At 44.1% G+C, this 12090-nt stretch overlaps 1 protein-coding gene across 1 annotated transcript in view; it reads right to left on the bottom strand.

Annotated features, from left to right (window-relative positions):
* Positions 1 to 3428: 3428 nt before the first annotated feature.
* LOXL2 (lysyl oxidase like 2) overlaps positions 3429 to 12090 on the bottom strand; it is an 83540-nt gene continuing 74878 nt past the window's right edge. The window contains exons 11-14 of the mRNA XM_068274734.1: positions 10009 to 10124; positions 9787 to 9923; positions 5733 to 5844; positions 3429 to 4330 (exon numbers count right to left, since the gene is read on the bottom strand). Coding sequence (XP_068130835.1) covers positions 4251 to 4330; positions 5733 to 5844; positions 9787 to 9923; positions 10009 to 10124 — 445 coding nt within the window. The 3' untranslated portion in view covers positions 3429 to 4250. The remainder of the gene's footprint in view (positions 4331 to 5732; positions 5845 to 9786; positions 9924 to 10008; positions 10125 to 12090) is intronic.

Here is a 12090-nt window from a genome sequence, read left to right as displayed (position 1 = left end):
CGGTGAGTGGCTGTGCGGGCACAGGATGTCTGCGGGGGACCATTAGAAGCCCCGGGTACGTTCAACTCATTTTCCCGCGACCCCCCCCCTACAGTATTCCTTTAATTAAATGCTTCCTCTGCGACTAGAACTCATATGGGACCGCCCGTAGAAAAAAAAAGTACACCTCACTCGGAGATGCTTAAGCCTTATCTGGCGTCGTTTTTACAACACCTGCTCTTCTAATGACAGCTGAGCTCCATACCACGGTCAGGAGCCAATGAAATACGCTTTTGACCCTGTGTCATTGTGAGCCAATCACAGTGATCACAAAGCAGGTGATCACAAAGAGAGGTGCAGTCCTGAATTAGATAAGCAATGGAGTCCTAATATAAAAATGCTCACTTGAGGACCGCAGTGTTAAACCCCTGTAAAGATAGGCCACAGCAGCTTTAAGGCCTCGCTGCAGGGCCGTACATGTCGGCACACAAGTTATTCCCCACCAACAGAGCTTTCTGTTGGGAGTCTGATCGCTCGCCCAATGTTTTTTTTTCCACAAATATCTCATTTTTCTGTTTACCTATTTTTTAATCATTTTTATTTTCTCCTCTCCCCCCTAGGCCCGTCCTCCCTTCCCCCGCCAGCCAATCCCCATGATCAGCTGTCATAGGCTTCAGCCTATGACAGCCAATCACTTCTGTCACACGGCTGTCCCCAGTACAGTACTGCCTTAGATCGCAGCGCTGTACTAAGTAAATAAACAGCGGATTCGCCGTCTAGCAGTCTCCGGAGCGGAGCTCCATCATTGAAGCGTGATCCCCTGCAAACTCCGCCCCAAGGACTTTACGGCGTTAGGTGGGGCTGTCGCCTGGTGCACGCCCCCCCCCCCCCCCCCCCCGGCGTGACACGGTCGCCAAGAGGTTAAACAGGATAAGGGACCACCACCGGGCTCTCGATACTTAAAGGAACACTATCGATTATCATGTTGTTGTTTTTTAATTAGGGATTGAGAGAGTTCCTGAAGTGCTGGTAAGTAATGATGAATACAATTCACTTGCTTATCTCTTTTGTTTACTGTATCAAATTTATTTCACTCTTAAGGCCCATACACACGTCGGAATTTTGCGAACTACCCGTCGTTTGAACGTTCCGTCGTTCGCACGTCAAATCCGGCGTGTGTACAGACTATCGTTCGGGTGATGAGACTGGTTTTCAGTCTTGTCACCCGAACGATAGTCTGTACACACGCCGGATTTGACATGCGAACGACGTAACGTTCAAACGACGGGTCGTTCGCAAAAATCCGACGTGTGTATGGGCCTTTAAGGTGCGTACACACGTCGGATTTTTTTAAACGACCCGTCGTTTGGATGTCCAATCGTTCAGTCGTCCGGACGTCAAATCGGGCGTGTGTACAGTCCGTCGTTCAGCTAAGTCAAGACTGGTCTTGAAAGATCCGCCTGTGTACGCACCTTTAACCACTTGCCGACCGCACGCTTATACCGTGCGTCGGCAAAGTGGCAGCTGCAGGACCAGCGACGCAGTACTGCGTCGCCAGCTGCAGGCTGATTAATCAGGAAGCAGCCGCTCGCGCGAGCGGCTGCTTCCTGTCAAATCACGGCGGGGGGCTCCGTGAATAACCTGCGGGCCGCCGATGGCGGCTCGCAGGCTAAATGTAAACACAAGCGGAAATAATCCGCTTTGTTTACATTGTACGGCGCTGCTACGCAGCAGCGCCGTAAGGCAGATCGGCGATCCCCGGCCAATCAGCGGCCGGGGATCGCCGCCATGTGACAGGGGACGTCCTGTCACAGGCTGCACAGGACGGATAGCGTCCTGTGCAGCCCCGATCACCAGGGGGCCAGGTAGGAGAGGGGGGAAGCGGAATTTCGCCGCGGAGGGGGGCTTTGAGGTGCCCCCCCCCGCCAGCCACACGCAGGCAGGAGAGATCTGACCCCCCCAGCACATAATCCCCCTAGTGGGGAAAAAAGGGGGGTGATCTGATCTCTCTGCCTGGTGTTTGATCTGTGCTGGGGGCTGTAGAGCCCACCCAGCACAGATCACATAATTCAATGCTGGTCCTTAAGGGGGGGGTAAAGGGTGGGTCCTCAAGTGGTTAACTGAAGGACAGTGATGGCAGAGTGAGCCATGATGTAATTCCCTCACAGTACATCTGTTAACCCTGTGTGTGTGAGAGAAAGCTCTCTGCAGACAGTTCAGTCAGAGACACAGCAGCTGCTGAGGAAATGTAACTTATGTGCAACATAAACGTTTGTATGTGAAACCTGACAGGCTTTTCATATAACTCTGCTTCAATATTACACTGTTCTTTGCATGTCAGACTGCAGAGATTTACCCCTGCAAATGAGAATGTAGCTAAAAATCTACACACAATGAATTAAAGCTTTTGCTTTAATTCATTGATGATTAACATAAAAAGTAGGAAAATGTTTACACAGCTACTTTTACATTATTTGTACATTGCTATTTTATAACACTTGGTTTGATAGTGTTACTTTAATATTTTTAGCCTCCCTCTGCTGTATTTTAAAAGGGGAGGTGTAGCTGAATTGCCAACCACCACCCCTTCCAATCAGGATGCTGGGAGGTGGGACTGACTCAAAGGATGGGGTGAACCATCGAGCTGTGGACCTGGCTCTGATGAAAGCCTGCCAAGTTTTGGAGAAACAAAAGGCAGTGCTTGTCATGTGACTGCTGCTTCTTACAGCCTAACTAACCCATTAGCTTCAAATGAAATATTTAGTTTGAAAACTGCTGTGCACTGTAAACCTCCACTGGCAACAGGGAGCTTCAAGTGGGTTTTCTATGTTCTGATCACATATCACGTGATCAGGAGACTGTCAACGCCACCTGGTGGTGGAAGAGTGGTGATGAAAGACCACCACGTAACGCTGACATGGCCTCCTGGGTCCCAATCTCCTGTCGTATCGTGTCATATTATGCTTTAACTTGCTCTACAGGTTAAGGGAACCTAAACTGAGAAGGATATGGATTTTTCCTTTTAAAATAATACCAATTGCCTGACTCTCCTGCTGATCCTGTGTCTCTAATACTTTTAGCCAAAGCCCCTCAACAAGCATGCAGATCAGCTGCTCTGACTGTAGTCAGACTGGATTAGCTGCATGCTTGTTTCAGGTGTGTGTAATTCAGCCACTACTGCAGTCATAGGGATCAGCAGGACTGCCAAGTAACTGGTATTGTTTAAAAGAAATCATCCATATCCCTCTCAGTTAAGGTTCCCTTTACAGCGTGTAAATCATTCCTATTGGGTAGGGTGCATAGAGTTCATGAAAAATGTTATTGGATAGGAGTTTTAACCTCTTTACAAGGTGTGATGTGTCCCCTTCTCAGTCCTGGCGCAGTATATACACAGCATGCTTCTTCCATGCATATTGATTAGTCAGCAAGTGAATAAGACCAATTATAAATAGTAATAAGTTATAATTTATTCCTAGACATACACAGAAAAGAGCTATATATGTACTGAATGGACGCAGTGCTGGTGCCTTTGCCATAGGCTGGCAAGATAAGCTGGAATGGTGTACAAAAAGAAGACGTGTATTTCACATATTAATGCATAGTACATTGCAGAAACTGCAGCTCAGAGCGTGAGCAAGTCCATCGGGGCAGAAGGCGTCTGACCCGGAGAACGGCAAAGTGCTGAATGGTCCACCTGCGGAAGAAGTAATAGCACCATAAAACGCTGGCTGGACTCCATATTGTGTGGATACAATGGTCCCAGAGTGGAGGGGGAGAACAAGATGGTTGGCTGCATCTAATACTGCAGTCCCTGATACTTCACATCCAAATGACGTCGTATTACGCACCGTTTTCAAGGCAGCCTTCACTGAGTGGTCAGAAAGAGCCGGTCACAGCGGTGGAAGCAATAGAGCCCCGCAGTCACGCTCTGCATTACATCACATTTACAGAATGATCAGTCATTTTGTGTCTTCTGGAGAAGATCTGTAGCACTTGTATGTTTCCAGATCACTGGCCTGGAGACCTGTGCATGTGTGACATGAGTACTTGGTCTGTATGAGCAGGTTGGGTAGGATGCACACCATGCCCATCTGGGGTCCTCTGTGTGTGTAGGATAGTACCAGGGAATGTAAGATTAGAGTCTGCTGCATGTCCTGCTCTCACAAGGGCAATAGGCCTCTCACCCTGAAGGGCCGGCTTGTTGTTGGAGCATGAGAATGATCCTATGTTCTCCTGAATGTAGTAGAGATGACTCTCACTCCGTGTCACCTCTACCGGGCTGAGAGTTGGTTATTGATGAGCCCAGTGAAATGTTCAAATTTCTCCTCTGTCTCTGTGCTGTATGAGCCACCTAATAGAGAGAGTATAGAGAAAGCAGTCAGTAGAGTACACAGCGGTGACATGTCTGATTTATATATACAGTAAAACCTTGGATAGTAAGTAAGTTGGTTTAAAATAAACCTGTGATGAGAAAAACCTCCCCTAGGGAGTACTCTGCCTCTGGAGGCTTCCCCTGTTGTTGCTGAGACCCCTCCGCCGCTGAGACCCCTGGACACAGGCAAACAAAAATAATCCAGCTGCGTGCAAGCACAGTAGCAGCTTTCCCCTCGGGCCCTTGCTGAAATGGCTGAGCCCGATCTGGTCCACTATACTGTGCAGGCTGCTCACGCCTGCGCAGTAGAGCAGACCTGATCATCCTCGGTCATTCCTCCTGGAGCCCATTGGTAAGCCAAAATATCTTTTTTGGGGGGTACCAGCGCTGGATTGGTGGTGCTGAGTAGTATCATAATAGTCATTCAGTACCTCATCTTTCAGTACTTGCTTTCAAAGTTGGTGGTACTAAGTGAGATCTCAAAAGCAGCCCTGAGAGAGACATGAAAAAAGAAAGGGGTGGAGACAGACAAAGCTGTCAGGATTGGTTGTTTTCAATGAGAAGAATTACACAGCTACACACTTCAATCAGTGAAGTAGGTGAGCTTGTTAACAGAAGGAGCAGCTAATTTAACTACTTCATCCCAAAGCGGTTTTTACCCTAACGGACAAGAGCGATTTTGACCTTTCAGTGCTCATCCCTTTCATTTGCCAATAGCTTAATCGCCACTAATCACAATGTAATGATCTATATCTTATATCTTGTTTTTTTCACCACCAATTGGGCTTTTTGGGGTTGATATTTGTTTTCAGTAATTACTTTATTTTCTATGCATTTTAAAGGGAAAAGCAAGGAAAAAATGAAAAAAAAAAGCACTATTTCTCCAATTTCATCCCCTATAGTTTTAATATAAACGCTGCTACTGTGCATAAAACCCACACATTTTATCTGCCTATTTGTTCTGGTTATCACAAGATATTATGTCCCTAGTACAAAGTATGGTGACAATATAGTATTTGGAAATAAAGGTGTATTTTTTTTCTGTGGTGGGTTTTTTTTCCACTATTTTCAACGTCCTGGAGCCATTAAGAGGCTCTAGCAGGACATTTTTTATAAGTCAGCTTGTCATTAAATGGCTCATTTTACTCTGGAAAAACTGTACTCTTATTTGTTTGCATATATTTTAAATTTTACAATTTTTTGCCATAGTGCCCCTTTAACAGCAAACTCGTGAAAACCAAGATCAGATGGCCATTTATTCAAACATATGTCTTGCTTCAATATAGTATCTTTACACCTTTAGTGGTGTCCTTTGCTGTTTATGGTCAGGGACCTGAGGAGAGCTGGGCACCTTCAACATAGCAGTTTTGGACACACTCACCTATATGGCAGTTGTACATCCATATACGATGGCCATCATATCGACATCGACACTTCATGACGTTGTTGCTGTAGTCTGACTCTGCCACTTCTTGGTTGGGATTAATAACAATCTGTAAGAAGAAAAACAGGTCGTTTGGAACATGTGGTACCCACTGCAAGACCAAATCACTGGAAACTGACAATGAACAAAGTTTCTGCAAGCTTTACACTAAAGATGTTTAGCGATGGGATGTGGACAACAGCAATAGACTGCAAGAAGATTGTTGATAGGACTATTAAATGATAAAGGAGGCAGGGAGAAGTTCAATAGACTTTATCAAAAACATTGTTTAAAGATCTGTACACATGGGTGATGTTGAACTATTTGATCTGATGGCGGTCTTTTGAAATGCATAAGCATTGCTGTACCGTACATCGGCCGTCTGTATTCGTCGTTTACTGCTTTTTCGTTAAATGACTGTTACACAGTGTCGGTTGGAATGATCGTTCATCTGTCTTTTTGACAGATTAAATCTTGCCGTGAGTTTGCACCTTTGCAATGTAAGTTTGAGTCAGTAGGGGGTGCAGTGGTTCCTTTAGAAAATTGAAGAGATGCACTTTAAAGTGAACCTCCAGACTAAAAATTGACTCAGCAGCACTGCAAAGGCCTGGTGTTTAACTGTTTCACAGCATCAGAACTTTTTTTTTCTCTTATATAAGCCTCATTTTTAGCTGCACAGAAAATAAACTGCCCGGGCATTTTTCCCCTGATGCTGTGCAAAGCATGATGGGATTTCTGATGTTGTTGTTCTCGTTCTGCTGTTTTGGTGCAATTTTTTTTTTTTTTTTACATTTTGAATTTGACATTTGAAGCCTATCACGTGCAGCTGGGAGGGGTAATCAGGACACAGGACAGTTGGAACTGTCTCATGCTCCGTCACCTCCTTTCAACCAAAAAGATGGCTGCCCTCATGACAAAGATGGCAGCCCCCATGAATCACAAACATTTGCCTGTTCTTTTAAAACAGGGTGGGTAAGAGAATATATTACCTATCCTAACTAACATAACTAATGTAACTTAATGACAGTATGTTTGTTTAGGCTGAAGTTTCCCTTTAAGAGTTAAGCCTGGGACGCCCTTGCAGCATTTTGCACAGCGTTTGCATTTTGAAAAACTATCACTCATTCACTTGAATGAAAATCGCACCGAACTACGCTTTTATAAAACTGCTAATTATTTGCAGTGATTCTCATTCAAGTGAATGAGAGAGCGTTTTTCCAAAATGCTGCAAGTGGGTCCCAGGCCATACTGTAGTAGTTAGATGATGGTAGCGGTGTCAATGCATTTGTTGGACCAGAATAAAAGTAGGTGTGCTAAACATGATAGTCCTTTATTTACACCAACAGTAGTTTGTTGATGTATTATCTATCTGGAATACCGTTTCCTTTGTCAGATCCTGAGTGTAGGGACCCAAATTCCAAACCTTTACAAAACAGAGGAACGCATTCTGTCTACTGATGTAAAGAGGCAATTAGAAAAATAAGGCAGTGATGGAGCCAGAAGTGACAGTAGAGATACTGTGTAGCGGTTTGTGAAGCCAATCTTCTTTATTTGCCTGCTGTATTGCAGTTTGACATTTTGTTGGATGGGAAAAATGCGCATGCAATTAGGAAAGTTCCGAGAAGTCTCCAGCATGCGTAATCCCCTTCCTGACTTTGGTATGACAAGCAGCTGTGGCTCGACATCTCCCTCCAAGCTTTGCGCTGAGGTGGCTGAATTGTGGGTTATAAAATCAGCGCTCTACCTATCGTCACACGCTGAGTCCACACTGTCAAATGAACTCTGAAAACTGCTGAGAGCGTGGAAGGGGTTTAAAGGCAGCCTATAAAATAGCACCACATACTTTCTATAAAACGTTAATGTAGGCAGTGTGCAGTTAGCAGGGGGATGAGGGGCAGCATGTTTCAGATGCAAAGCAGGCTTTATCTGAACACTCCTTTATATCAGGAATGTGTCGTGTATAGTGATGAGCGCAAATTTTGCATCGAAAGTTGTAAAGAAATGTTTCCCTCGTTTCCACTATTTCCCTTATTATACACAGCAGTTTTGGTGATGATAGCATGTATGGGGGCTTTCCTATTAATCCCGAGATCACATTGGCACTAAAAAACTGACCGTTAGCGGAACCTATGGACCCGTTTCCTTTGTTCTATTTGAATGGATCTGCTCTGCTGAACGGATTGCAGGTTTGGCGCTGCAGGGATTTTTTCCGGACAGTGGAGCCCAGTGGAACTGAAACGGAGGCTGAAAACACTGCATGGGAGCCAATGAAAAAACACTGTACACGACATCTCTAACCAGCAAAAATCTAAGTTGGTGTGTGATTCTGCAGCAAGAGCAGAGTGTTGGCGCACTATAAGCAGGGGGGATGGGGGTCTGGAAGTCATTATGTATAGCGGCAGGAGGTCTGAGGCTAATCTGTGGCGAGTGTGCGTGGAGCAAGCAGGAGGGAGGGAGCAGGTGTGTACATCCAGAGCCCATGTTACAAGGAAAGGAAGGTGAAGGAGAGAGGTCAGTGGGTGGGGAGAGAAGCAGAACGCTGCAATGGCAGTTGAGGGTGGAAAAGGCTGCCTGACTGAATGGAAACAGATGCAAAACAGAACACATTTGGATCCATTAGAACGGAAATCAAATTCGCTTTCATGGATCCCTTTCCCAGGAAGTGCCAGTGTGGCCCTGGCCTTAATCAAGAAAGTCGTTATTAATTATGTGTAAATATGCATAATTGCAAATAGATTATGCAAAATCAATTGAATTTCCAAATCGTAATTACATGTGGCCATAAATTGAAAAAATTTACATAATCGTACTTGGCATATTATGATCATCACTAGTCGTGTAGAAGAGAAATAATTGTCCAAATTAATAAACATGTAAGAGGAACTGGATCTCTATAAATATCAGGATGTTTCCTGCACAAGTAGAGCACTGAAGTACAAGCTACTCATGGACCTGCTAGAATCTCCAGCTCACATTCCTGTGTCGTGTACAAGAACTTAGTGTGACTGCACTGCTATGTCTATCCAACGAAAACAAGCAAACAGCAGGGCTAGTGCTGTCTCATTCAGCACTGCCTGGCAATGCTCACCACTCTCTGCCACCTCTTTCCATAGGTGAAGGGTAGAGATGGTTAATGAGATGCAAACAATTTTGCCTAAAATTCAAATTTCATGCAAATTATATGCAGCTTGAACTTGGATCAATAAAAATTGGTCCCATTTCAAGCTGCATAACATTTACATGAAATTAGATTTTTAGGCAACTTACTTGCATTTCATGGACTATGTCATAGTGATAGTATGTGTGACTGCCTCTGCCTGTGTAGATTTAACTCTATCACTAAACCTATATGACTTCCTCAGATGTCACCATCATGACAGATCCGTATAAAGACTCATTGAGAGCTAGGACCATGTTGCCACCTAGTTGTGGTGATCCTAGTTCCCATAGGTGAACACTAGGTGGCGTGAGTGCACTCTGATCAGTCATTTAGACAGAAAGGCATATCAATGTACACATACACCACACTGCTGCTGCCGCCTAGATGTGGTGATCCCAGTTCCCATAGGTGAACACTAGGTGGCATGTGTGCACACCGATCAGTCATTTGGACAGGAAAGGCACACATGCCACAATAGCTCTATTGTTCGATCCTTGGTTATGTTGATTGATCATTCAAACAGCATGATGTGTATGATTCATTGATATATACAAGCATGCTGAAAAGCTGAACAAAGATCAAATAATTATTTCTGATTGCCCTGAAGCACAATTCACATTACATCCTTGAACAATTGAATCATTTGAACAGACTGGAAATGAATACGGGCAAATATCTACTAAGCTTTAGTGACGTTGAGTTGTAAACCTATTCTCATCCCTTGTTTTGGAGTATGTATTTGATAAAAGGATATGCAGCTTCAAGATACTTGTAAATTATTTTGTTAGGGTTGGTTTAGATCTTTCGAAATGGTCTGTACTGGGGACACTAGAAAAAAGCCTCATATCTCACCTGGAAGAAATAATCTCCTGGAGCCACATCAGTGATGTCAACCCACTGACAGTCAATATCGTGCCTGTAGATATCCCAGCAGCCAATGCTGATCCCTTGCTCCCCGAAGTTAGCGCACACAAACTGCTTCTGAGCCTCTGTGGAAGGACGGAAAGAGTGACGTTACTCTAGAAGGGTGAGTGGGAAATAGAGGGACACAAGTGGTGTATAAACTGCTCTCACCTGTCTCACACTCCGAGTCCTCCAGGCAGAAGCTGGCCTTGTGTCCTTCAGCAATCTTGGTGCCATTCAAACTCAGTAAGTCGTAGTGGGTGAAGACCTCCATACTGTGGAAGTGCCTGTGAAAAGAATGGGACAGATTAGCTTTCACTTGTATCATGTAGTCAAACCCATCCTATAATTGGATGTTTAAGTATTTTCCCTCATCTGGCAAGTCAACATTCAAAAGTCAATATTATTTATTTCGATTTTGGAGTGGTTATAGAACCTTGTAAATTGTTGTTGTCTGTCACTCCTTAAAGAGACTCTGTAACAAATTTTTCAGCCTTAGTTCTTCTATCCTATAAGTTCCTATGCCTGTTCTAATGTGCTCTGGCTTACTGCAGCCTTTCCTAATTGCACTGTCTCTGTAATAAATCTTATCTCCTTTCCTCTGTCGTGTGTCGGGCTAATGCTAGGTACACACCATACAATTTTCTGTTAGATTCTTCTGTTAGATTTACCTACAACATGGGAAAAAAGCTATCTGGCAGGTATATCTAAGATAAAATCTAACCGAAAATTGTATGGTGTGTACCTAGCACAAGGCTTGAATGTGTGGAATGTGCAGGGCTGCTTGTGATTGGATAGAAGCGATACACACCCTCTGCAGGCCCCCTGCACACTCTGTATGACTCACACACACTGTTTATGTGAGCCTATCACAAGAAGGTTAGTTTGTTTGTAAACACTGCCTAAAACTGTTAATTACAAGCTAGGATTGCAGCAGAAACAGCACAGAGGGGCACAGGAGAACATAATGAATAGAATGGTATGCTTTTTAGTGTAAGAATATTAGAGTACAGATTCTCTTTAAGAGGAACTTTAACCCAGGATTGAACTTCTTCACAATCAGTAGTCAAAATCCCCTTTCCCACAAAAAAAATTTCTCGAATGATCATCAGGGACATCTGTATGGCTGATATTGTGGTGAAACTCCTCCCACAGTGTGATGTCATGACCATGGTCCTGACAGTTTGCTGTCTGAACCTCGGTGCATAGAACTCTCAGTAACCATCACTCTGAAGGGATTACCCAATGTCGCTACCAGTGATAAATTTCATAATGTAAATTGGGGTGAGGAAAGATTTTACACTGAGCAAACACTGAGTAAATAATTTACAAGTGAGCATTGTAAAATATTAATAATTGTATTCATTATCTTATTTTCACTACTGTTTAACTTCCAACCGTTCTCCACTCTGTCCTACGCTAAAGAATAAGCTTTGGCTTCCCTTCCACTTTCAGTCGCTCTGTTTCTTATACTGCGAGCCATGAGGTGGCCATAAAACAGTGCAGCAAAGTCAAGGATCATCCACTCCAATTACGTATCATTACATAGTAAAACAAAACGTTTCCCTTCTATGCAATCAGCAATCTTCATAAAAGCCCAGTTTAGAGCATTCTTCAAATGTAAGAAGCACACGCAAGCTGATGTAACCCCTCTCTGGGCATAAATGTCTCTCTCTGCTTTCCCTCACTTCTTCTACACACAGTAACCACAAGGGTCATGTGTTATAAAGTAGCTAAAAAAAATCGCATGTAGCGTGTTATCTGCTTTGTCATGTGACTGCTCCACCAGACTTCTTCAAGCAAAAAACACTTGATGTCTAGCAGGAGGAATCTTGTGAGAATGAGCAGATTATCACAGTGGGTTGTATCTGATTATGTTAACCCACTAGTGGCCTGCCCCTGTCACATGGTTCAATGATAACACAGTAAGATACCTTCAGGCCCTTTCCAATAAGCTGGTCAATGCATGTCCAGGAGTTTGGTGCATGTCCACCAGTGGTGGGAATTACAGACCAGCAGGGATATGTATGCCTGCTAAACAGGCTAATGCTGGATAACATGCCAACACTGACACAAATTGAACCTGCATGAAGAGTAAATCCTAAAGGAAGGAGGTGGCTGGATAATGTAATGGTTAAGAGCTCTGCCTCTGACACAGGAGACCTGGCTTCAAATCTTGTCTCTTCCTGTTCGGATCTCACCTATACAGTAAGTAGTCCTTAGGCTAGGCTCCCTAACACTGCTACTGCCTAC

Source organism: Hyperolius riggenbachi, chromosome 3 (genome assembly GCF_040937935.1).
Source record: "Hyperolius riggenbachi isolate aHypRig1 chromosome 3, aHypRig1.pri, whole genome shotgun sequence".
NCBI lineage: Eukaryota > Metazoa > Chordata > Amphibia > Anura > Hyperoliidae > Hyperolius > Hyperolius riggenbachi.
Note: the sequence above shows the minus strand (reverse complement) of the source record. Positions and strands in the feature narration are given on the sequence as shown.